Source organism: Colius striatus, chromosome 1 (genome assembly GCF_028858725.1).
Source record: "Colius striatus isolate bColStr4 chromosome 1, bColStr4.1.hap1, whole genome shotgun sequence".
In the NCBI taxonomy this organism is placed as follows: domain Eukaryota; kingdom Metazoa; phylum Chordata; class Aves; order Coliiformes; family Coliidae; genus Colius; species Colius striatus.
In genome coordinates this window covers 28,242,375-28,270,028 of record NC_084759.1, presented here as the reverse complement: position 1 = coordinate 28,270,028, position 27,654 = coordinate 28,242,375, and the positions used below count along the sequence as shown (strand labels likewise).

Here is a 27,654-nt window from a genome sequence, read left to right as displayed (position 1 = left end):
GCAGGGTTACAAAGTCACTGCTTTCTGCAGTGAGAGGACAAACTGACATGGGCCCACATGCGGTTTGAGAATGGAGAGGAAAGAAGTTTGGAAAGACCAAACTGGGGTGTGAGTGTTCCTCAGTAAGAAAAATACCGAGTGCAGAGCTAGGGCCCTGATTTCCCTGGGGTGTATGATCAGCCAAGGGTCTGTCCTGCTCATAAAGGCAAACACTTTCCACTTCATAATTTTCTGGGTTTTGGCAGCACTTAGCTGCAGTCCTTTTCTCTGATAATAGCGTGAATGAGGACCAATGGTAAAACCTACACAGGTGGTATTCCCAGAGACATGAAGATTGGGTCAGTACAGCTCTGGAGCAATGCTTCAGAGTTGAGCTTTCACTAGGATGGAGAAATAGCTTTCTCTTACTCCTGGGGGAGTCAATACAAAGGCAAAATGAGGTCAAGTTTAAAACCCCAGCAGCTTGGTAGCAGGAAGCGTGCAAACATGCTCCTGCAACAGAAGTAAGATGTCACCTTTGCTAAATGCACCCTTTGGACTGGGCTTTTTACTTTGCAAAGAAGTAAACATTTCTGCACCAAGTCCTGAAACACTCAGGTAATAGAGATCGAAGCATCATCATTGCATGTCCAACAGTGTCTGTTGTTGTCTGTTTCCTTGTAAGTGTCCACAAATGAGCCCTCTGGATGGAAATTTTTCCACGAGACCAAGGCCTCAGCATGTTTTTGCAGCAATTAAACCATTTCTGTTCGCTTCAAAACATACATAAAAATGGTGGAGTTCTAAGCTCTTATTTTTTAATTCTTAGTTTTAGTATTTATTCTGAACTAGTAAAGGCAATGGCTCAGAGATGTGAAACAGGACAGAGATGGAGGAATTAAAAAACTCTTAGGACCACTTGGTTTGACAAACCTACACATTTTTTGAAATTTTGTACATATTTGATTTAAACACGAGAATTTGACAAATTCAAAGGTTTCCCCTATGCATGTTTCATCCTCTGAGATTTCCTATGGGCTGCTGTGCTTAAAGCAACAAAACCCAAGACCATGCAAACCATTCCCAGAGAACTAGCGTCAAATACTCTCCCAATGACAGGGACAGATCTCACTGCAGTCATTTCTCCCTTAAGCTAAGGTCACTATGGCAAGAGAAATAGAAGGACTTTATCTCTTATCTTCAATGTTATAAAATGCAGGCAGTATCTAGATTTCAGGGAGCCCTTCTAGGATGTAGATTCATGAAATGCAGGGGGAAACCAGTTGTGAACTGCATGAGTCAGAAAGGAACAGCGATGGGTCTAATCCCAGGCTAAGACGTACAGCTTCCCTAAGCATCTCCCAACACAAACCCCAGTGGAACTTCTTGAAGCCACTGGCAAAATATTTACATTTCTCTCTCCTTTTTCACGTACAAAGAATTTGTCAGAGGGATCATCTGACTTCACGAGTTGGAGTTAAAACAAAAACCAAAATAGAAAAAAAAACCCTAGAGATGATCAGCTTGCAAATAATTAGGATGCAGACACGGGCTTCTTTATGCTTCATGTCAGCACATAAGGAAAACTTAACCACCTTAGTTTTCCACAGGACCTCATTTAGTTAGAAGTATGGTTGATCCACCTTCCATACCCTTGTACGTCCCTGGGCCTTACTTAACGTATATTGGGCAAACTGAAAACTAACCTCCTCCAGCAGTTCCCTCACTGTGTCCAGGGAAGAGCCTGGGTCTCTAAATCCTTCTTTTCCTCTGAGGTTGACATTCTGTTTTGCTGCTGCAGATGAGGACAGAAAGCAATAAAGAATTTAATCTTCCTTTTCAAACACAAGGATCATGGAGTTAATATTCTTAGGTGTGGTACACAAGGCTGTAATGCTCCAAACATGCTTTTTTAAAAACTAAGGTTGGAAAAAAAACAGCTCCTATGTTCCATGATCAATTTGTGTGCTGCTCAAGGAAGCTGTATGATGAATGCATGTAAAAAGGGACACCAAGATGATAAGGGAAATGAAGCATCTTTCATATGAGGAAAGGCTGTGGAAACTGGGGCTGTTTAGTCTGGAGGAGACTGAGGGGAGATCTTATTAATATTTATAAATATCTAAATGGTGGGTGTCAGGAGGCTGGGACATCCCTTTTTTCTATAGTAGCTAGCAACAGGACAAGGGGTAATGGGATGAAGCTGGAACACAAAAAGTTCCACTTAAACATCAGAAAAAACTATTTCACTGTTCAGGTGAGGGAGCCCTGGCACAGGCTGCCCAGAGGGGTTGTGGAGTCTCCTTCTTTGGAGGTCTTCAAGACGTGTCTGGACATGTTCCTATGTGACCTGATCTAGGCAGAGCTGCTTCTGCAGGAGAGTTGGACTAGATGATCTCTAAAGGTCCCTTCCAACCCCTACCATTCTATGATTCTATGAAAAGGAAGCTGCTGGCGCTGCTGCAGGGGCAGCTGGAGGTCTCTGGGTGGTTGCAGTAGTACAGACTTGGCCTGCCCGTTACCAGTCCTGCAGCAGGGTGATGCAGGCACAAAGTAGGATCAGCAAGAGCACAAAGCTCCTCGAGTTCATGAACTCTGCCTCTTGACATGACACAATGTTCCTGAGCAGTCTGAAGTAACCTACCAGCCTGAAGCACACCTCAGCAGTTGAGGCAGCTCCAGCTCCACCAGCCCACAGCTGCCCTGGAGTTGATGGTGGCAATCATGACCAAACCTTTTGGCAAAATCTCCCAAGGCTCTGTCTGCTGAAGCCCAGTTTTCTACTGTATTTTTTTTTGTCTCCTTCCGAAAAGTGCTTTCCAATGGCTTGGGAAAATTTGTTGTCCTACATATGTTTGAAGAGCATAATTATGCCACCAAAGGGAGTACTTTTAATGCAACAAAACAGAAATGATACAAGGGAACTAGGCTGCTCTGCTAGAAACAACCAGTCAGAAACACACTGAGAATCTAGATGGCATTATAGATTAGATTAGAATAAGAAAATGGGTCTGAACTGTCCTTCGGTCCTCTTGAGACTTTAAAACATTTTTTAAAAATACACCTGTTAGGAGATAATCTAACTCATTTCTCTTTATAACAGATCAAGTAAACAAAATGCAAGTGTCTATATTTTCAGAAGTTCAAGGAACATTAAGATATCTACCCTCTAGGTTTTACTCAAGATGTCCCAAAATGATACATTCTTTATTCCAACATAGTGTCTTTCAAGTCCTCTAGGTAGAACCTGCTGGATGATTAACAGGTTGCAAAAAAACAACATAATTCAAAGGTTTCATTTTATCAACTGAAAGCTGAAGGAACCAAAGAATCATAGAATAGTTTTGGCTGCAAGAAACCTTTAAGATCATGAAGTCTAGCCTTTGTCCCAGCCCTGTCAACCACTAAACCATTTCCCTAAGTGCAACGTCCAACCCTTTCTTTAACGCCTCCAGGGACGATGACTCCACCACCTCCCTGGGCAGCCCGTTCCAATGCCTGACAATCCTTTCAGTAAAGAAATTCCTCCTCACATCCAGCCTGAACCTCCCCTGGTGCAATCTGAGGCTCTTTCCTCTTGTTCTATTGCTTGTTACTAGGGAGAACAGACTGACTCCTGCCCTGCTACAACTTCAGGTAATTGTAGACAGTGATAACATCTCCACTGAGCCTTCTTTTCAAGCTAAACAGCCCCAGATCCCTCAGCTGTTCCTCAAATGAGATGTGCTCCAAATCCTTCACTAGCTTGGTAGCCCACCTCTAGACTCTCTCCAGCATCTCAATGTCCTTCTTCTAGCAGAGCCCAAAACAGTATTTGAGGTGCAGCCTCACCAAAGCCAAGTACAAGGTTTGGGTTCGAAGGACCTTAAAGATCATTAAGTTCCAAGCCACCTGCCACAGGCAGGGACACCTTCCACTACAGCAGGGTGCCTAAAGCCCCATCCAACCTGGCCTTGAACACTGCCAGGGATGGGCAACTTATGCCAGTGCCTCACCACCCTCACAGGGAAGAGCTGCTTCTTAATATCCAATTTAAATCTCCTCTCTTTCAGTTTGAAGCCATTACACCTTGTGTTATCACAAGACTGAAGAGATTGAACTGCCTTTGGAAATGGGAGTTGGGTTCTTTTGAAATCTTTATCCATTATACCCCCATGGAAGAGCATTTGCAAAGATTTAAATACAGCACTGGAAGCTCATCTCCATCATCAACCTACCCATGGTGTGAGAGAGACAGGCCTCTCCAGCTGACTGACACAACTGACATGGAGCAAGGATGGCAAAGCCAGGGCTGCATTGCAGGCACCCTTAAAGCAGTTCAAGAGGTGCTCGTTCACTGCTGCTGTCGTGTAATTAAAGCAGGACTAGAATAACTGGAAGGCTGGCAGACAACACAAGTCTCTGCTGTCTCAAACCCATCCCCGAGCTGCACTCCAACACAGTCAACTTGTGCTGGAGATGAGAGATGCTGCCATCCCTCTGGGGAAGGACAGCCTCTTGCCCAAAGCTGGTCTTGGTGCCCACTCCCTTCCAACACATATGGGGCAGGAGGTACTGAGGCTGCTCATACAGCACCCCAAGCTTACAGTCAGTGCTGAACGGGCCACCACGCTGGCTTCTGGGAGCCTGGAAAGGATATTTCTGCAGGTAGAAAAAGATTGTGAAAACTTCCTGGCACTATGGTGCACCAAACCCCTCCTTTAAACTGAAGTCAGTACTGAATAGTTATGTGGATCAGCTGCAGCCCACTTACCACAGCCTCCTGCACACATTTGGGAAGCATCTCCTTAAAAAGTATAAAACTCTGTACTGGAAGAGCATCCAAAGTTTCAGAGACGACTGCATTAGCTTATTTTATTCATTCTTGTAACATACTTCAGAGTCGATGCGGAGTTCTGCTAACTAATATCTAGTCAAAGACAAAAACCCCTAAGTCAATCCATGAAGACTAAGCAGTTTCATCACCTCCAAAATAAGTTCTTGAATTTTTATAGTATTTGATAGCAGCTTTTTATTGGTTACAAAACCTAAGCCCATATACAAAATTAGGAACACATTTAGATGCCTCTTTGAAAGAATGTTTTAGTCTATTTTAACTGATAGTTTAAAAAAATAATAAAAACAATGCAATTTTAAACACTGTTCTGAAAACGTAAAAGTGCAGCAATATACTTTGTTTCCTTTATTAACTATGAAATGGTGCAATCCCAATCAAAAGCTGATAAGGTCACAACAGAAAGAACTGAGCAAACGCTTTGTCCAGCCTTACCCAGTTCTCCGATGTTCACTTTCAATGGATAACGCATTGAGTGCAAGAAAAGGATCAAACCTTCACAGTAGTGGAAAACTGTTGTTTCAGTATCAATTTGTAGGAAATCTCTAGGATAGGAGCGAGTGCAGGCTGAACAGGGTATCCGTCAGTCTATACGGCACGGAGGGAGACTAAACAGAATTAGAAGAGGGGAAATATTTGTTCACAAATGACATCTGCTGGAACTCTAATTCCACAAAAACTTTGTGACCTTACCTAACTTTGACTTTTTATTGTTTAGGTTTTTTTTCTTCTTTTTAGCGAACACCACACAGTTTCAAGATTTTTAGACTATAGTGTATGAATAGGATGCAGTTACCATATGAAGCTTCAACTCAACTTTTGGGAAAAGAAAAAAGGCACAATGAACTTCAACTCAATTTTATGTGCACAAGAGTTGAAAAATCTGAGCCACCTTAAAGAGAAATTGATTCTAAAATTTATAAAACCTATAAATAATCAGAGGCCAAACCACTATATTAAAACAGATTATCTAGCAAGTAAAAATCTTGCAGTTTAAACATACGCTTGTATCCGGATGAGATACAAGACAACTCACTCTTTAAAGTGGCTCCACCTTGGCAGATATATATTTAATGAATGCACACCTGCTATGCGTTGTTCATCAGTGGAAAAAACAGCTGATCCACAAAGCTCTGATGGCATCTGTCCTTATCTTCATCACAGTAAATACAACCCACATCCAATAACTAAATTAGTTTAGATTTTTCTATCCCTTCACATCAATGCATTGGGAAATTACACCCAGTAAACAACAGCAACAAAACCAGTTTGTGTGATAGCTTACAGAATTTCAAAGTCATCGATCTTCACCCCAGCAATACCAACATCCCTTTGGAAATGACTGGGTCGGAGGGTCTTCCAGAAGCAACGACCTCCCACACCTTACGTAAAGTTATTTAATGTGCGCTGCACATCAGGTTTATGCCGAGTAGCAGCAGCTTCCGAACAGCCTCACACTGATATCGACCAGTTTGCATCTTTTTTTAATCGCATGAATAAGGTTTGAGACTAGTTTCTGAATTACTCTTCCAATACTCCAAGAATGAAGCTTTTATGACGCTTCTAAGTAGTTGCTGGTTTGTTGCCAACCACATCATCATAAGCACTGGTTACTAAGTAAAAAATAGTTTAAGACTAAATTACAGTAAACATGAAAGCTCCACAGTTTAAACCCAATATAAATCAACCATATTGAATTATCGATTTAAAACAAAATATATCGACTACTGAAAGTTGAAAGCAAGATTCTTTTTTTTTAACTAATACATTTTGGACAGAATTGTGGTGGGTTTTTTTCCTACAGTCTGGGACTCTTGCTTTCAGCTTAAACAGAAGTTCAAGTCCATAACAGGTTGTAGCTCAGGTAAAATACCATGCACAGCATTTGATTACTTCAAAACAGCAGGAACACACAGGCTGAAGTGAGTGGTCAAATAGGGCTCGCTGTTCTCAAAAATTAGGTATAATGGCAAAAGCTTTACCAGTCCAAATCTACAGTTCATTCTCCAACCCTGGTTTCTGAGGCAGTTAATGAACACACATCAATTACTGATAGCTGAAGTAGTTTTTTTGTTTGTTTGAAACTTAAGTGTTTAATCAATTGCCAAGTGTTTGTGGTTTTTGTTTTTAAGTTACTTTTATTTCAGTTTCACCAATGAAATTCATTTGGCTTGCATTTTTGAATCTATTCTTCCACATAAAGTATATGAAAATATGTTTGTGGAGGATGATGACGGAGGCTCAGAGCAAACCGGGCCCCTGTAAAGTCTTCCAAAATGTACGCATCATACCAAAGTGTCTTGATCCACAGCGCACCATTTTCCAAAGAAGCTACTTTTCTGTGGAAAGCCGATGTGCCACCACTATGGAATATTCTTAACAAAACTGCAGGTTGCGGTTGTCAGCATGTGGCACCAGGAAAAAGGCAAAAAAAGGTAGTTGGGACTGTTAAAAAGAATTCTGAAACAGTTTAAGAGATCATGCATATGCATTTACAGTCCATGTGATAGTGACGTTTGGCAACTGCAAAGTGACCGATACATGGCTTGCTTTAGAAGCATCAAAACGAAGAGGCATGTGTGTCTTGGAGCCTTTTGTTTCTTCACTTGGTAGCCATCTGGTGGTGCTTCATACTGGTGAGGGACAGAGAAGCTGCACTTTTTTGAACTTAAAAATTAAATTCTTTTGTTTGAAGGTTGGCCGTTGGGTCGAAGTTGTAAGTACCTCCTTGAGTGGCTTCAGGAATGAGATTGGGATCTTCATCGATCTATAAAATACAATAGCAACGCATGAGAGGCCAATTCCCTCCACGATTCAGTCCATGTAGAAGAGATTCACAAATGTTGATGTTACAGTTTTTTAAAATATTTTACTGCAATAAATTAGATCATTTTTTCCAATTCAATTCCTCAAACACGTTTAGAAAGAACATCACATCCAGTACCATCAGGGAAACACAAAATTGTAACCATTAGGGATCGGGTTGCTGCTTGGTCAAAGCAGTTGCTATTTTAGTTGTGCAGTTTAATTTTCAATGCCAATTTTGAGTGCTTCTGGAGCTGGCTAATCACTAGTTGTGAATTCCAAGATTAGTTTTGTACTTTCTCCCATTTTCTTGCAACATCAAAATAATTTTTATCGGCAGCTGATATAAATATTTACATAAAGCTTAAAAGAGTACTCCCTATCTCCTATTGGCATCTGAAGGATTTAGAACTACTCCTTTCAGGGCAGTTTTATATAGCTCTCATTGGCATAAGCTGAATCTTTTCTGAGTACTTTGGGTGTACCCTAGTGTCTAGTACCTAGTACCTAGTGTCCCTGTCCACAGCAGGGAGCTGGAACTAGATCATCCAACTAGGTCTCTTCCAACCCAAACCATTCTATGATTCTACTTCATTACTTTACAGATACAGAATGAAAGTCAACAGTACTCAACTTCACCCAACTTCCTCAGAGCTGTTAGAATTTAGGTATTTACTATCTCTAGGAACAGCAAATAATGTGGTCAGTAGCATCAATATGCACAACTTCAAACCATGAACATGCCACTTGCACCAACCAAGCTGCAGGGACCACATGCCTCGTTTCAAACCATGTGTCGTTCTGAGGCAGGTAAGCGTCCTTCTGTGTGGGGTCTAAATAGCTTTCTGACATCTGGCCTTGGAATAATGTAGATGTCAGAACTGACTCACCTAAAATCTTTGTTTCTCTTTACTTTGGGTGACAATACCTTAAATGGCAGGACAGATTAAGGCCTTTGGTGAAGCAAGAGTCCTCAGTAGGAAGAGTGGGGCATGTCACTCCCAAATAAAGATCAAATCCAGTTTCAGAACACTTTGCAAAATATTTGTGAGTCGATCAATTAGCACTTCTGCCTTCTGCAGGGGTACTACAAAGTAACGTTACCCAAGTTCACGTGCCTTTAACACAATAAACTAAAGTCAGGAAGCCACTACTAGTAGTCCTATAGTACATCTTCAATGACTGCAATCTGATAGGGCAGGATGGAACACCTCTGTCTCACAAGGACACTGGAATCTTTGGGAATAGGCCAGCTGACTTGATTAAGAGAACTTTAAACTGAAGGACTTGAGGTTGAAATGGCAAAGTGTGTCCCATCCCATCCAACAGGAAAATGGGGTCAGAGGAGAAATTGAAATTGAGTGCTCCTCAGCCCCACAGCAAGATGAGAAGCAGAAGGCTGAACACCCTGAGGGAGTGTTAAATGAGGGAGTGTCAACAGAGGGAGGAACCTCCTGCACCCACCCAGGGAAGCCTGTGTGTTTGAGTAAGCCCCTGCGCTGCCTGTACACCAATGCACACAGCCTGGGGAATAAGCAGGAGGAACTGGAGATGTGGGTGCAGATGCGGGGCTACGACCTCATTGAGGTCACAGAGACATGGTGGGACAGCTGCCATGACTGGAGCACAGCCATGAATGGCTATGTGCTATTTAGGAAAGACGAGCTTGTGCACTTCATAGGGCTCTGCAAACAAGCAGATGGGATTAATAATGATGGGATATCTAGTAGCCAGAATCATTTCATAAGAATACAAAAGATGTTGAAGTGACAAAAGGCAGGAATGCCCTTGGGCAGTGAATCATAATAGTGCCAAGCAGGCTAACATAACCAGTCTTTTGTGCCCCTTGAGGTAATTTGGACTCTCTTTTTCTCCTGGCTTTGTTTGTTTGCTGTAGATGGTTTGGTTTTGTTTGTGGAGGGTTTTGTTTGTTTGGTTGTTTTTTTCACCAGCCCTCAAACAATGAGGGTTATTTTCCTACTTTTAGTTACTGTCTCAAAATTTGTCTGGTTTTTATAACCTGAAGTAAAGTCTTGTTTCTGAGGAAGGGAGGTAAATTCAGCACATCAGGTATAGACTAAATTGTGCTAGTTCATGTATAAAAGCAAATACACAAAAGGGAGTATCAAGCTCAAAATGTTTTTCCACCTCCACCAAGTAGACTGTGCTTTTCATTTAGCTACAGAAGTCTCAGAGCCATTATGGGGACTATTAGACACTACTCAAGGAACCATTACAAGCACGGGGAACTTTGACATCTTAACCGGTGATGACTAACTTTGTAATCACACGATGAGCCCATGAATCGAAAAGTAACGAGTCCTAAAATTAGAGCTGGTTATGTGGAGAGTTCAATGTAGGAGATGAACTGAAGACATAGTTCTGCTAGGCTGTAGAACTACAGGCACCTTGGACAGCCCTGAAAATGGAATTATTTTTCTTGCTTGCTGAAGTGGCTAGAAAACTAGAACCCAAAGGGTTGAAAAACCTTCTCAGGGCACAATATAATATCAGATGGTCTAGACCAATCAGTAGCAGAAGGTGTTAATGGCTTTGATGACTCTTTTTGATGCAGAATCAAGACTGAGCAATTACAGAGATGAAATACAGTAACCTATCTGAAAGTAAGGAGTACAGGTTAGGGGTCAAACTGCTGACGAGCAGCTCTGCAGAGAGAGACCTGGGAGTCCTGATTGATAATAAGCTAAAAATGAGCCAGCAATGTGCCCTCGTGGCCAAGAAGGCCAATGACATCCTGGGATGCATCAAGAAGAGTGTGGCCAGCAGGTCAAGGGAGTTCTTCTCCCCCTCTACTCTGCCCTGGTGAGACCTCATCTGGAGTCCTGTGTCCAGTTCTGGGCTCCTCAGCTCAAGAGGGACAGAGAACTGCTGGAGAGAGTCCAGCACAGGGCCACCAAGATGATGAGGAGATTGGAACATCTTTCATATGAGGAAAGGCTGCAGGACCTGGGGCTGTTTAGTCTGGAGAAGAGAAGACTGAGGGGAGATCTTATTAATATTTACAAATGTCTAAAGGGTGGGTGTCAGGAGGCTGGGACATCCCTTTTTTCTATAGTAGCTAGCAACAGGACAAGGGGTAATGGGATGAAGCTGAAACACAAAAAGTTCCATTTAAACATAAGAAAAAAACTATTTTGCTGTGAGGGTGATGGAGCAGTGGAACAGGCTGCCCAGGGGGGTTGTGGAGTCTCCTTCCTCAGAGGTCTTCAAGACCCATCTGGACATGTTTCTATGCAACCTGAACTAGGTGGACCTGCTTTTGCAGGGATGTTGGACTAGATGATCTCTAAAGACCCCTTCCAATCCCTCCCATTTTATGATCCACTGCCCCCTCCAAAGACTGGTGTACCAGAAAGTAAAATGAAGAGCCAAAGAACTGTTTAGAGTCTAATCATAAGTAATTACATGTTAATTTACATGTCAGTGTGACAAAATTAGGTCAGCATCAATCAATTTATTAGGCAAAACCAGAGCAGTCATCTTGATGTTGCTAAAGAAAACTTCTTGGTATTGAGAAACTCTTCAAAGACTTCCAATTAAGGGAAGCTGTACTGAAAAAGGAGCTGGAAAACTGACTTCCCAGATAACCTATGTTCATGACAACTGGAACTGAGGAACAATGACAGTGTACTCACTAAGCTAACAGCACAGCACATGCACTCTCCAATCTTTAGCATACTTACATCATCACCAGAGAAATATTGATCTATGATTTCAAATGCTAGTTTATAAATGTCTTCATTTTCGTGCTGTTGCAAGGCTTCTATTTTCTCTAACCCTGAATGAAAAAAATGGAGAAGAGTGTTATAAGTTTAAACTGGAGTTACTGACTACTTTGAAAAAACTAAGAAAAATTATGAAATGCTACCACTGAAACATACTATAAAAGATGTAGCTCAGTTTGTAAATATTATCTACACAGTAGCTATCTTTGAGAGAAGTAGTTTGTGAACCTTTTCATGCCATGGAGTATCCCATTTTATGAACAAGGGATAAAGGGATCTTGTCTCTTTTTAGATAAAACTCTCTGTATTTAATAGTTTTTAAAGACTTCTGCCTACACCATAGCTTTTGTTTCAGTCATTGTGTTTCCTATATGGCAACAAAAGGAAGCAGATAAAATTGTGTATTGCATATTACTTTAAAACAACAAGCCAACAAATGCTCACAGCAAGAGTAGCTTAAAACACTAGTCTCATTTTCAAACTGGATATGGAATAACAGAACTTCCAGCGTAATATGTTCTTCAAATCCCTTTGCTGCTATCTTAGTATAATACATTAATTAGCATGTGTTAAAACTTGATTGCAATATCAAAAAGACTCCTCATTCTGCTTTGCTCTGTAATGACATTATGATCTTAACAACTGCTTCCAAGGCAATGAACTACAAGAAGAATTGAGTGTTTTATTACAGAACAAAGTATATCCAATAATCAAATGAAAAGAAGTACAATTCTCATTTAAACCTAAGAAATACCTAAGCTACAGAAAGCTCCTTCAAACGCCTCTACCATGACCACCTCTAAACCAAACTAAACAAACAAAAAAGTACTTCCTCTCACTATAACAGTTTCATTTTCTTATTCAAATAGCCCATGGTAAAAAACTCAAAAATGTTGTAGTAAACATCAAGGGGAAGATAGAATAATATTCAGCAAATTAATTTTGTTTAAAAGCCTAATAAGCACTTACCTCCACACTCTTCTATAATTTCAGCTATTGTGCTAGCCTCATCACCAGCCATTATCAGGATGTTTTTCAGACCATCCAGCACCACCTGTACCACTTGAGAATCCTTTACTGAGAGTAGATTGCAGAACGGTGGGATTACATTTTGCTGTACAAGGTATTCAACCTAAACAATGAAAAAAACAATGTGCTTTCAACGTTGTGTTTCTTACCAATGGCTGCATGTGCAACATTTTTGTGACAATCTGAAATCCCACCACTAAACCCACCTGATCTTTTCTCCCACTTATTGTCAAATTGCTAATTGCCCAAGCAGCTTCCTTTTGTGTTCCAAAGTCCCCCTGAAAAATAAAATTAATAGCTCATTAAAATCAGCATGGAAACATCTGTCAAGCTTATTACTAAAAATCACAGACTCCTTGTTTCAGATTTATTAAAAGAGGATGACAACTTGCATAGTTGATAGTTTGACTGACCTTAGCCAGCTGGTGTATGATCATAGGGATTAGCCCAGCATCTATTACAGCTTGAACTTGTTGCTGGTTTCCTGCTGTGATATTGGAAAGGAACCAAACTGCTTCCTACAATTTGACAAAAGAAAAAAAGGAAAATACTTTCAAAAACTAGTTTACAGATGAAAAATTAAACCCAATCAAACTAAAGGAAACAACCTCAAAACCTAAAATTATACCATAGCCAGCCACTAAAAGGAACCTCGAAGTTTTGTCTCCCATAGCACTTCTAGCACACCAACTTTTATTGCACTTGTGAAAGCCAAACATGCAGGGAATCAATGTAAAATTGACATGATTAATTCACTGGGACAGATTATTACTTACAAAGAGGGTGTCTCCATACATTGGGACAAAACTGACTTAAAATTATATCCTCTTCATGCTGCTGGAGTCAAGATCATGTTTTAAAACTTTCAGTTTTGCAAAGAAAATATAAAACTAGACTTCTCATGTAATCCTGCTACTGACAGCTCAGTAGTAGTTTTCTATGCTGATATAAGAAAGACCAACTCCAGCTTCCATTTTCTTCCTGTAACACGAAGTGAAGCTGACAAAGCTTATTCAGGTATCAGACAGGACACAGACCTGAGACTTTACTCAGTTATTTCCTTCAGGTGGGTCATTGACATAGCTACCATCTATCTAATGGCAGTTACAAATTCCTGGGTCCAAAGGCTGGTACTTGTCAAGGCAATACAGAACATCTTAACAAGGCTCCAATCTTAAGTAAAAATCAGATGTGGCAAGCAACCAGTGATGAAATACTGCAGGAAAAAAATGCAACGGGTTCAATTTTTGAGGGATGTGAATCTTTCTCTTATTTGTATTTGTCCCTCACAACATCTACTTAAAACTCAAAGCATTTCTAGACTTCCCTTATACAAAAATTTGGCATTCAAAAAGAGCTCTTCATCATTCTTTTAAGAGAGCTAGAAGGGCAGCCAGAAGGAGATCACAGCAGCATGAACTGTCAAACTTCTTCAGAGCTCTTGACAGCTGACAGGGCCTGAAGAAACAGAGACTGCTCAGAAATAGTTTTCCCCTCAATGGCACACTACATCAGGGAACCACGTAAGCTAAACACAAAAGCCTCCTCAGACAGCCTCATCTCTGTAATGGCAGATGGCACAAAGACTTAAAAACAAATGCAAATAATATGAAATACAGTTCTGAAAAAGAGGGCACTGGTCACTGTCTTTCATCAAACCCTCCCTATTCCATCCAGCCCTCGCAGTAGCAAAGATCTCTCTGCCAAAAGGAACAAGAGGAAATGCAGGGACAGTTTTCACAGAAGGACAGTGGTACACCCCACTTCCTTGAAGGTGAAGGTGAAGGTGGATAAGAACAAACTCCACTACAACAAGGTAGAATGGAAAAACTGGACTGGTCTTACTCAACTCACTGGACTCCAACAAAAGTAACACTCCTTAGTTTATATATATTAATATATATAGTTATACATATTAAAAACTATAATGCAAGTTAGACAATTACTTTGCAAATGAGAAAGTATCACGCTCCAAGGCAAAAACCCTAAATCCTCCCAAAAATCGGTCAGCATCCACAGCAATGCATGGATCCTCATAGAATCATTTTGCTTGGAAAATAATCTTTAAGATCAACTCCAACCACTAACCTCAAACTGCCAGGCCCACCACTAAACTAAACCATATCCCTCAGCACCTCATCTATGCATCTTTTGAATATCTCCACAGATGGTGACTCCAACACCTCCCTGGGCAGCCTGTGTCAATGCTTAATAGCCCTCTTGGTGAAAAAGTTCTTCCTAATGTCCAATCTAAGCCTCCCCTGGTGCAACTTGAACCTATTTCCTTGTGTCCTGTCATTCGTTACTGGAGAGTAGTTGTAGAGAGTGATAATGTCTCCCCCCAGGATGCACATCCCCAGCTCCCTCAGCCTCTCCTCATTCGATGTTCTTCACCAGCTTGGCTGCCTGTCTCTGGACACACTCCAGCACCTCCATGTCCTTCTTGTAGTGAGAGGCCCAGAACTGGACACAGTACTTGAGATGCAGCCTCACCAGTGTCAGTACAGGGAGACAATCACTTCCTTGGCCCTTCTGCTCACACTATTTCTGATACAGGCCAGGATGCCATTGGCCTTCTTGGCTACCCGGGCACACTGTTGGCTCACATTTAGACAGCTGTCAATTAACACTCCCCAGGTTCTTTTCTGCAGGATAGCTTTCCAGCCACTCTGCCCCAAGCCTGTAGCCCTGGGGTTTTGCTATGGCTGTTGGGTTCTAGCCCTAATGAAGCATCAGCCACAAGGGCCGCATCCTCACACAAAATTGCTCAAATGCCTGAAACAATATCCCCAAAAAATTATTCTGTGATATTTTACAGACTACTGTTTTATTTCTTAAAAAAATCAGATTAAGTTATGAAGCACCAAATCATACCTTGTTTATCTTCTCTTTTGGATGTGTCAGGAGATTTGGGAAATAAGACAAAACATCACAATTGAGAACAACTTGTGTCTGTTCATCAGTACCAGTTACTATGTTGCCTACTGCTCTCAGTGCTGCTGTCTGAATATCCAAAGAAGGAAAGAAAAAAAAAGAATTGCACGTTAAAGACATTGCTGTTACTTATGCTAAAACAAAGATCATTTTAAGATGTCTCTTTACGGAGATATTTTGCAGAACAGAATTTAGCACTATCCTCTGAGCTACATCCTAAAAATGGGCACTGTCTCACCAAAACAGAAACACTCAGTACAGCATTTCATTGAATAGATGCACTGCAGCTCAACTAAAAAAGTGTGAAGATAGTAATAAAAAAAATAAACCAACAGAAGAATAATTCATCACATATCTGATCTGAGTTCCAATTAAATGAACTATTTCTAGGCTTTGACTATGCCTGCCAAGGTTGCTTACTTCTCCATTCTGCTCTCCACTACAGAATTAAAACCCCTAAGACTACTCTTTTTCTTATTGACTCTCCATTCACTTTCAGAAACGGACTTAATATTTTTATGTATGTATTGCATTTGCGTGACAAGGTTTTGGTATTGGTGGGGCTACATGGGTGGCTTTTTATAAGAAGCTGCTAGAAGCTTCTCCCCATGTCCAACAGAGCCCACATCAGCTGGCTACAAGGCCGAGCCCATCAGCAACAGTGGTTGCATCTCTGTGACTGACATATTTAAGGCAAAATAAAATCCCGTACAACTGTAGCCAAAGTGAACAGTGAGAATGTTTGAGAGCAACAGCTCTGCAGACATCAAGGTCAAAGAAGGAGGGAGAAGGTGCTCCAGGTACCGGAGCAGAGGTTCCCCTGCAGCCCATGGTGAAGTCCTGTCCCTGCAGCCATGGAGGCCATGGGGGAGCAGAGATCCACCTGCAGCCCTGGGAGGACCCCTCACGGGAGCAGGTGGATGCCCAGAGGAGGCTGTGCTGGAGCAGGCTCCTGGCAGGACCTGGGAACACATGGACAGAGGAGTCCATGCTGGAGCAGTCTGCTCCTGAAGGACTGCACCCCATCGGAAGGACCCACACTGGAGCAGTTCATCAGAACTGCAGCCTGTGGGAGGGATCCCCAGCTGGAGGAAAAGTGTGAGGAGTCCTCCTCTCTGAGGAGGCAGAGTCAAGATGTGATGGACCAGCCTGAACTCTCATTCCCCATCCTCTTGGGCTGTTCAGAAGGGAGAAGGTCGATAAATAGAGAGCAAAGCTGACCCCAGGAAGAAGGATTCAGGGAAAGTGTTTCTAAGATTTGGTTATATTTCTCATTATCTTACTTCGATTTTATTGGCAATAAATTAAACTGATTTCCCCTAGACAAGTCTGTTTTGCCTGTCATAGTAATTGCTGAGTGATCTCCCTGTCCTTGTCTCAACCCATGAGCCTTTTGTTTTATTTTGTTGTATTCCTGCCCAGTTGAGGGACAACAGTGAGAGAGTAGCTTTGGTGGGCACATGGAATTTTGCCAGGGTCAACTTGCCCCAGTGTATTGGTTAGTGAATGCTTTACAAGTGTCATAAGACTGGAGAGACAGACTCTCCTTTTCATCAAGTGAACCAGTCTGACAAATTTAAAAATTTCCAAGTCTCTTCCAAAGAACAAACCAAGCAAACATGACAAATGTAGACACATAATCAAAATGATTGGTTTATAAAAACCAAGCACATATTAACTAACTTTTTGTTTCCCTTTGTTTGAAATTAAACAAACAAGCTCAGTTAACCCACCTTTTATAGCTAAACAGAAATTTACTTTACTAAAAGGACTTAGCATCTGCAAATACCTGAACATTCAAAAGGTCTCAAAATATTAATTGATTTCCATGAGCTGTTAGACAGAATATGCACAAGCATGTATGCAGCAACAGAAAAGAGTGCATAGAGCTTGAACTCAGGAAAACACAAAACCTGTGGTATTAAATATTTTAGGACTACAAAAACAAGGCACCCCAGGTAATCACACAATGGAAGTTAATGTTTAACCTGTCACTTTAAACCATATTAGAACTGTTTTGCTTGAGTTCTCTTTAATTTTAATAATCTCTTTTTTCCCCAGCATAAGTAACATATCTTATTTGGTTTTACCTACAACAAAAGCAGCTGCAAATGTTCATCTCAGCACTCCACTAATAAACACTCTAAAGTAAAATGATGATTTAATAGCAACTGAACAAGACTTACTTGAACTTTAACCTCTTGATGACTCAGAAGTGGAACTAGAAAAGGTACAACTCCCGAATCAATCACCATTTGTATCTGTTCATTTCCACCATCTGTTAGGTAGGACAAAGCCCAAACAGTGTCCACAAGGATCTACAAATTGGAAAGAACATGGTTTACATATTGAATAGAAAAATCCATACAACAGAGGCTTAATTTTGTGAACAACATTCCACATGTCTGAGGGAAAAAGAAACAGCATGCAATTTAGGTACAGGAAAACCTCAAATATTATGATGAGATCTAATTAGCAAAATGTTACATTATTATATACAACTATGAAAACTGGGGACATTTGTTCTATAATAATAATTTTTCCATGTCCTCTCTCAAAACTTTTTTTATCAAATACCATATTTTGGTGCATAAAGTGACAGCATACAGCATCTCACAAAGGTAAACTACTGAGCTTCATTTGCATTTCAAAGATGGACAACCAGCTCAGATAAGCAGTTGTGCTATTAACTTTCTGAAGAAAATACCAACCCAGTCTCCTAACACTGCTCTAATTCATTAGCTGTGCTAGTTTTTGATTACAGAATACATAAGTTTCCTTCATCTCTAATCCATCTGTCTACACCTTAGGATTTCTGATCCATAGTGCAGTTCTGAAGAGAAACTGCAAACTATTCTGGATGTGTACCTTATTCTGCCTTCATATTAAGATTAAAATCCACAGCAAAGGAAGGGAGTTCTTACATCTAAAGAACTAGCAACTATTGTAAGGTGGCAAACGTTCAAGCAAAGCAAAAACCCACAGAGATTACCAACATGCAGAGGAATCTTTGCATCTTCAAGAAAATAAAGATTAAGTGATTTATTAGGGAGGATTTGAGAGCTCTCAAAAAAAGAAAGGCACGAGAGTTAAGTCATTGAAAGGTAGTATCTGAAGCAGAAACAAAGCCAGCAGGAAAGGGGGTATCTCATCACTCAGTGATGACATTAGGAACTAAAGGAAGAGAAATCTGGACCCCACCGCGGACATCACCAGTTGAGGAACCGAGGTCTACTCTTATTTGTTAAAGGAGATACCCATTTAAAGTTCACAGCTGTTAAGACAGATAAACACTACTGTACTGAAACGTAGGAAGGACTTTAAAGTCCTGACCCACAGGCTGCTTCCACCCAGCTCCAGGGACCAGACTGACCTAATGCTTTCATGACACAGCCTGCTGCTGCCCTCACCTGCTAATGCCACAGGGACAGTGGAATGTGCTGCAGTGGAGCCAGTATCGCAGCAGAAGCAGTGAGAGATGGTGCCTCACCAGTTTGCTGCCCCATAGCCCTGTTGGTGACAAGAGCAGCAGCTGCCAGAAGCGCTCACAGGACTGCTGGCTGACCTACCTGCTTCACTGACTCATCTCCAAAGATAGGTTTGCTGCTCCAGTACAGAGAGGCTGGGACCAGACTGGTACCTCCAAACTAGCACCTGACTCTTGGGATCAAAAAAATGGGCACCCTAATTGAGATCAGTCAAAACCTGGCATCACATAGTCTCATATCGACTTCAAGAAGCTTTCACATAATCATTGCTTGCAAAAGCTTTCTAATTTGGCAGGTGAAAAAGCCTACAGGTTAGAAGTATGTTCAGTTTTGCTATGAATTTCCATTCAGGTTTATCCAAATCACAAATTGGAAAGTCACCATGTGCTGTCTCCCACTCACATTACACTGGGAAAACCCTGGCAAAATCAGATTAAACTGTTTGCAAATATTTTGTGGAGCCAAATCCACTTCACCATTAAAAAAACCAGCAGAAACACCACTACCACAGTGTGGAAGTAATGACAGTTCCACCAATATTATTGCTCTAGCTCCAGAACTATCACAAAAGTTCAATTCCTGCTTCCCTAAATTAAAGGATCACAACAAGGAGCAAGAGTCAAAGATGAAGTCCTGACAGGAGCAGAAGAGCAGCAAGCTCAGGATTCCTTAGGTACACAGACTTTTGTTCCTGAAGTCTCAATGTAAGACTTCAGAAGGTAAATCCACACCTCTAGGACTTTACTTGCAAAATGTATGTACACCCATGGATCAAGAATGTGGGAAGTACTGAAGGTCTAGTACCAAAAACCTGAAGAAAATTTGTCAAAAGGTGCCACAAAACAATAGATTATTGCTGTTTATTTAACTATATTTTCATATGTGATTTCCTTTGTTGCAAAGGTTTGCAAAGTCAGGCACTCAATAGATTACAAAGGTCAGGTTTACCCATATGAACACAATATTTGATTGGACTGATACACACTTTCTTTTTCATGCTCTGAATGATTACAATTATATTACATTACAAATTTAATAGTGCATTTAACAGTGCATTTACTACTTAATTACACATAAATTAACATACAAAACCAAGTTAGCCACTTAAAACACAGTCCTGCAGCATTTTCTTTCTAGAGACAAGAAGCAATCCAAATATCTGAAACTGTAGAAGTTACTTACGTTTATATCTGTGTGGTAAATGAGAACACATAACGCTGGCAAAATCTGAAAAGAAGTTAATTGGTCATTACAGCAGAATAAAACTGGTTGTACAAACATGAACCACAAAACTTAGTTTGAGACTGCATTGACACATTCCATTCACACACTTTCCAGCAGCTGGTCATTCCCTCAAAATATGTATAAAAATATCTATAAATAAATACAAGGCAGTACTGTATTTCAAAGACACACAGAGAACAGACTATATTTTGAGGGAAAACACGCAAAGAACAGAGATAAGACAGCCCCCTGCTATTTTGAAAGCTTTGTTACCACATGAGAGAAGACAAATCAGTAGCCTAATACTATAAAATATGCTCATGGATCACAGAGAATTTTTATTTTTGTACTCGTATATGGAGTAAATACAAAACCGAACCATGACAAGACTGCTCAAAACAGAGGTTTTTTATTTGGGAAAGCATTACTAGTAAAAGTTTCCCCATTTTCTACTTCATTTAAAAAAAAAAATCCTTAGTTTATTCTTTTTTTAAGTATCATTATAGTTTTAACAATATTGGACTTCACATGGCTTCAAAAACTCTACCTACACTTTGGAATTTACCCTAAAATTTAAAACTTTATGTAAATTATGACTATAGTTCTAGTCAAACAGTTTCATGTCACTAGTTGTGCCTATTCTATAAACACTGCCTTTGCTCTGTTTACCAGTTTAAAAGGATTTTCAGATGCTTCTCTTCTCCAGTGGTGACCTGACATTAACTGTATGTTCACAGCTACACCATGTTCACTAGTTTAATTACAGTTCCTCTTACTGAAAATGATTATATTTGAATACTTCTATATACAGAACCATGTTTGTAGTCCTTTTTAAAATAAAAACATGAAATATTGAGCATGTTAACATGTTCTAGTTTTAATCTTTTGTTGTGTCCATTTTAGTAGATATCTCATCAGGTTTTAGTCTTACTTTCAGACGTTACAAATACCTTTATTACAGCCTCAGTGAGAAGCATCAAATTGGTCAATTTACTTCATTTAACAACTGCTAAGTGGCACAAGACCATAGCAAAAAACATGCATAAATTCATAGTATGACAATGTAAAACATTTGGCCTCTAGACCAGAGTGTAAAGCATTATCTGTCTCATAATTCTTTATTTACCTCCTGAACTGTCTCCATAGGCGGTGGGGGGTCCTTATTTCTGCAGAGATTTACAATGACCCATGTGACGTTCCGAAGGAAGGTGATGGGAATGGAAGGATTGATGAAGGACAGAAGAGGTTTGACAACTCCCAGTGATATGACATAATCTCTACACTGAGGACCATCACCTACAGAAATGAAAATTGTTGTAAAAGAAATTACATTAAAAATGGAAAATCTTGAAATGTATGCAATGACATGTTGGGATACTGAAATTCTATGTTTCCTCACCAATAGCCTATTACTAAAAGGTGATGTTCAATTAAATACACATCTGTACAGACATGTATGGATATTTTACAAGTCAAAATTTATCCTGTTAATATTTTGTGTAGCACATGATACTCTTCAGAAAAAAAATAGGATGTACGTATGTAAATCTGGCCACATAAAACATCATATTTAGCCATCAAATTTAGAGGAAACATAGTCTCAAATGATAATGCCAATGTTCAAAAAGTCAAATTCTAAAATGAAACACTCCCTGAATTCAAATCATTATAACAACAAGAGTTACCTATAATATTTCCGAGTGCCCAGACAGCTTGCTCACAAACATTCTGGTGTGGTGAATGAAGTAGTCTCAAGAAGAGAGGTACTGCATCTGCAGAATGCAAAGATTGGATTTGTTTTTTACTGTAACAGAATACATGCATACTACTTTCATCAATTAATACAAAACACTTTCTCTGTCATATATATTTCTCTGCCTTATACATGTTTCTGTTATGAAGAGCACACAAAACCTCGGTTCAACATTTCTACACATATCTAGAGATGCGAAAAAAATTAGACTCGAGATCAAGCAATGCTCCCCACATTTAAACACTTCCCCTTGCTTCTCAAACTGATATGCAAGGTGTCAGGTTTTATGTCCCAGTAATTCAGATTTTCCAGCTATCTACGATCACAATACATACCCAGCAGAATGACAGGCCTACTTGCGCAAACGTGCTTTGAATCTTGACTTTAACAAAACAGCTTCCTCCCAAGAGGTGGCTATAGTTAGTTTCCATATGCAGAGATGATTTACATCCATCTGCCAGTCTTAAGACACATTTTAATTTGCTCTTATATAATGCAGGCAACATACTGGATTAAGGAAGTGGTGCTGATTTTAGATATCAGTTTCTGCTGAATAAAATATATTTAATAGAGCTAAGAAAGTATCCCTCTACTATTCCCATGTACTACTTCCCTCCAGACAACCCACACTGCTTGAAAAACAGTAATTCTTGCAGAAATTTTTTAAACATACATATGATCATGCTTGTCCTATAGTCTTTCTGAGCAAAGTAAAACAATATCAAGTTATATACTGTTATGTATTTCCTTGTAGAAATAGCTTCCGAAATTTTCACAGAATTACAAAACACTGCGTGAGCAAGTGTCTGTTGATACACTGCTGATAATGTAATGTGTGATAATGAGCCAAAACCCCTGATATATTTTCCTGAAAAAGGCAAAGCAACAAGGATGAAAGGCAACCTAAAATTCCTTCTCTGCCTTAGATGACTAATTCAGCAATTGCCTAAAACTGACAAGTTAGGAATGGAAGCAGTACACACCATTGCTTAAAATCACTCTCTCTGTTCTTGTAACAATCGTCCCACATCCAGTAGCTCAGACGGAATATTCTAGTTTCCTTCTCAGTGATTACTGAGATTACACTTCAGCCATGCATGTATTCAACATATTGCAGAGAAGAGGGGCAAGTACATAGTTTATATTAGATTGCAATCTTGGTATGCTTTTAAAAGGAGGAATGAAATTATTTCATATCAGCACTCCGGCAGGAGGACAGTTTGCGAACGCAAGAGTTGTATGTCATCTGATCTACTGCTCTCAAAAAAAAAAATAATTACTTCTAATAAACTGGCTCCTGCCAATATCTATTCTGTGTATACAGAACTTCTCTTTTGCTAGGCCTTCCAGCTGCCATATGTCCCCTCTTGATTGCAGGAGGCCTTCTTCTGTATTTAGACTGCATCATCCTCTTCTACAGCTGCAAGGGTCTATTGCTTTCCTCAAACCAACCCTTATGTTTAGGGAGTAGAGTTGGGAGTCTGTTTTCCCATAGTTATCTCCCAGCCAAAGCAGCAAGACTTTCAGACTAAACTTCTTCTATTTTCTCTTCAAGACTAAAGCTTGAAAAAAGCTTTTTGCTTCTTTAAACTAATTGTGTAATATTGTCTTCTTTTCAAGCATTAGGCTGAACAGATTTTAGGAGAGAAGTGCCAGCCTGAGCTTCTTGTAATTGCTCAGGTAACAACAGTGCTATATATATTTTCATTTTAATTTTCACTTCAAGATTTTTTCCATATTCCTTTTCTGAAAGCTAATACGATAAACAGTCTTCTCAGATTCACTCATTCAAATGCGACAACATTGTGTCTTGGACAAGGAAGAAAACAATGACTAATCAATGAACAAGTTGGGAAGTACGAAAAAATCTGGGAATAGATTTTCAAAGATATTTTAGGCACCAGAAAAGTAACCTAAAAACAGAGGTGCCTAAACCACATTAGGATTTCTTAAAACAATTAAAGCCATTTCATTTTTTTAAAAGGCTTTGGGAATGGAACATATGAGGAAAGGCTGCAGGAACTGGGGCTGTTTAGTCTGGAGAAGTGGAGATTGAGGGGAGATCTTATTAACATTTATAAATATCTAAAAGGTGGATGTCAGGAGGTTGGGACATCCCTTTTTTCTATAGCAGCTATCAACAGGACAAGGAGTAATGGGAATAAACTGGAACACAAGAAGTTCCACTTAAACATAAGAAAAAACTATTTCACTGTGAGGGTGAGGGAGCCCTGGCACAGGCTGCCCAGAGGGGTTGTGGAGGCTCCTTCCTTGGAGGTCTTCAAGACCTGCCTGCACATGTTCCTATGCAACCTAATCTAGGTGAACCTGCTTCTGCAGGGGGGTTGGACTAGATGATCTCTAAAGGTCCCTTCCAACCCCTACCATTCTGTGATTCTATGATTATTATCTAAAGCTCATTTTGATAAGCATTCTTATTCTATTGCGCCCATATCTTAACTATACAGAATCTAACAACTAGTAAGATATTTTATTAGCTATTAAAACCATAAAAAACAGTATTTTGATTTGAATGACCAGCTCATACACTTAAAAGAAATCAAATAACTAAGACACTGCTTTCCCATATAAAAACACTGAATATAAGCCAAGACAATTTATTATTTATCTTCTTACCTACAGTCTCCTGTCTAATGACAAAATGTTGTATTTAACATCAAGGTGATTGTTTCAAGGTAAGTGTGTTGATACATAAAGCCTATATATCTAATCTTGACACACTAATTTGGATAATTTATCTGCAATTACCTTTAGAGTTTATCTCCTATCTCTTTTCATGATGCAAGTCTTACTGGTTGGTTAAGCAGGAAACGAAGACAGCACAACACACTTGTGTATAGGAGATACTAATAATAGGGTCAAGGAAAGGATGGTAATCTTCTTAACTGTGTATTTAAATGAGCAAGTTTATATAACTGTAGGTATTTGACAACTATAATGAGATTTACGAACATACCTTTGAGGTAGAAAGAATCACTTCTTAATATATGCTTTAGCCATAGGGGAATTAACGGTACATGACTTCAGAAATCAGCCAAAGAATTAGAAAGGAGTAGCGTTTTTTTTGTCATACAAAGTATTTCACTTGTCATTCTCTACCTTCTTTATAGGAAAATCAGGTCTGGGATCCATACTAAAGGTCCCTTCCAACCCCTACCATTCTATGATTCTATGAAAACGTAGAACTTTGGGTTTTTTTTAGAAAGGACAGACATACATTTATTATTTTAATGGTTTTGGTAAACAATGGCACTTGTTACTCAAATATTTTTCTTCTGCTTTTACCCACAATATCCATGACCACCTAACCCCCAAATTATAATACTTACTAGACTGTACAACAGCTTGAGTCTGTGCAGAAGTGCCTGATGCTATATTAGTCAATGCCCACGCAGCTTCAAATTGTAATGAAGGACTGAAATGAAATAATTTGACAGTAATAAGTTGAAACATGATCTGCAGATTATTTTAGGATTCATTTCAGTATTACTACCTGTATCCTCTCTGAGACACTCTACATTTAAGCACTGCCACTGGGCTAAAAGTTGGATGTTTTTTTAAAAATAAAACTCTAAGCTTGGATATTTCACTGGAAAAGTTGTAAGAAAAAAACAAAGATTTGACATTCTGTGACCTTTTGTAAACCACCCATCATTCTGACTTCACATTAGTAATAATAAAAAAAAGGGCAGTAATATTTGCTGAAGCAAGCAGGAAAGCTGGCCCACTAATCTAGTCAACTGATTATCTCCTGTATGAAAGACTCCTCAACATGGAGTGTAATTATGCCTTTCTAATGGGTAACAGGAACCTCTTCACATCCAACCAATCCAACACCATTCATATTTAGTGAAGAAAGTGCAAATGTCTTGCTGCTGTTAGTAGTCCTCAATAAATTAACCACGTCTGACCATAACTAATCAGAACTTGGCCTTTCTAACACTACATCCCAGATCAAGTCTAGACTGGTATACTGGGATAAAGACACTTTTCTGCTCCAACAAAGGCAGGGGGGGAAATCTAGCATCAGTAACAAAAGACTGCACCATACTTATGTTAAAATGGACTCGTTAAATGCAAATAAATTTAGTTACAGACGTTATGAAAGCTGGAAGAACATCTCTTCTAAAGATGTCTGTCAACCGTTGTCTTTGCCAACAGCAGTTTAGTGAAACAGTTTCCTTAAAAACTGTTTGTTCAAACAAATATTAGATGTTAAGAGTTCTAGAAGCTATAAAAGAGTTTATAGTTTATGATGATCAGCATAATGGTAAGGTGTCTGGCTTTGGGAGGAGTAGTGAATATGTTCTATTAGATGACTATTTTCTATTTCCATGATTTTGCGATCTTTATCAATTACGTTTGATATGTAGCCATAGCACCTGCTGTCTTCAAGCTTTCTTTTGTGCAGTAGTTTCCAAAGCATTTTAAGGTTTTATTTGGGATGGGATTAGAAAAGAATTAGGAGAGCCCAAGATGTGTAAATAAAGATTTGTAAAAACAAATAGTACCTGTCAGCAACTATCTATAAACCTTTACATTCTAGGACCAAATGCATTAAAATTTTAGGTCCATCCTTCTTCATCTTCAGGTAAGCTTTCAGTTGTAATATCAACAGGAGCTTTAATGATCTGCTACACAAAGTCATTGCAGAGTTTACCTCTACTAAATATTACACAGCAATTCCATTTAAAAGGACTGCTTAAGAAAATGTCAAGTTCAATTTCAAAGGCTTAGTAAACATTTACACAGGTAAATAATATAAAAACTAGACAGAAAATTGTAATAAAAGAACTTCCACAGCATTTTCACAGCAATTTTCATGCCACCCCAATTTGAACATTACCGCCAGTCGCCTTCTAAGAAAGTATTTAGTTAAACAAGCTAGAAACAAAGGTACTCACACTTTGTGTTTTTGCAAACAACAAGTTATACTCAAATGCCAATATGAATTTTTGAAGTTTCTATCCCTCATGGCTGCAGAAATAATCTTGAAAATGGAAATACTATAAATACTTTTATGGTTGCCTGAGACCAAAGACAGCCTAAAACATTTACCTCAAATGTTTTAATCCCCATCTATCTAAATAAGAGTCTCAGGAAGCGCAGTATAGGGCCTATTTCTTACACGTCATTAAACTACATCAAATTCTTGCAACTACGTGCTCAACGTTTTCTGCATCTTTTACTGAAGCTTTTGTTTTCCAACAAAGGAGTGTAACACAGAGCATGCTCATGGGGTTGTATCATTACATAAGGGAGCAGCAAAGGTCCAGAAGGAAATACACCCTCAGTGAAAATAAATGAAGCTAGAAACTTAAGTTAACAACTCCAATGGAAAAGATAAGTGTATTCTAGCAAAGAGAAGAGTGCTGTTCACAACTAATCATGTTCTCTGCCTTCACACAAATACACACAAGTTTGAGACAGGTTTTCTTAAAAACAGTTAACAAAAAAGTCCGAAAGATTCAAAATCAATGAGAAATTTAGTAAGAATTTGTCCATCAGCTGGATAAGCTCTAAAAACTAAAATGCCATTTCAGTGGCAGAATAAATACTCCTGGATTATTTATGGTTTATTGTCATGGAAAGTGATACATTGTCTAAAGACTATATGGTGCTGTGAAACTTCAGTTTCATTTGAAATAATGAGGTGTTTTTTTGGATGCAGATTTTTCAGTAAAAGCGAATGTGTTTCAAAAGTGTACTTACTTATCATCCCTTTCTAGGCATTTTACCAGAATTGGTAAAATTCCTGATTTTATTAAGTCATCAATAGGTGGATTTCTGTCACTTGATAGGAGTTTTCTGTGAAATTAAACATAAAAGTAAAGTAAGTAA

The 27,654-nt window shown here is 39.4% G+C and overlaps 1 protein-coding gene across 1 annotated transcript in view; it reads right to left on the bottom strand.

Moving 5' to 3' along the window:
- Positions 1-4,964: 4,964 nt before the first annotated feature.
- The window catches only part of KPNA3 (karyopherin subunit alpha 3), a 61,479-nt gene continuing 38,789 nt past the window's right edge, over positions 4,965-27,654 (bottom strand). The window contains exons 6-17 of the mRNA XM_061994420.1: positions 27,526-27,621; positions 25,143-25,228; positions 21,725-21,811; positions 21,166-21,335; positions 19,998-20,042; positions 17,514-17,645; positions 15,268-15,396; positions 12,807-12,911; positions 12,600-12,671; positions 12,334-12,496; positions 11,323-11,417; positions 4,965-7,580 (exon numbers count right to left, since the gene is read on the bottom strand). Of these exons, the coding sequence (XP_061850404.1) occupies positions 7,482-7,580; positions 11,323-11,417; positions 12,334-12,496; positions 12,600-12,671; positions 12,807-12,911; positions 15,268-15,396; positions 17,514-17,645; positions 19,998-20,042; positions 21,166-21,335; positions 21,725-21,811; positions 25,143-25,228; positions 27,526-27,621 (1,279 nt within the window). The 3' untranslated portion in view covers positions 4,965-7,481. The remainder of the gene's footprint in view (positions 7,581-11,322; positions 11,418-12,333; positions 12,497-12,599; positions 12,672-12,806; positions 12,912-15,267; positions 15,397-17,513; positions 17,646-19,997; positions 20,043-21,165; positions 21,336-21,724; positions 21,812-25,142; positions 25,229-27,525; positions 27,622-27,654) is intronic.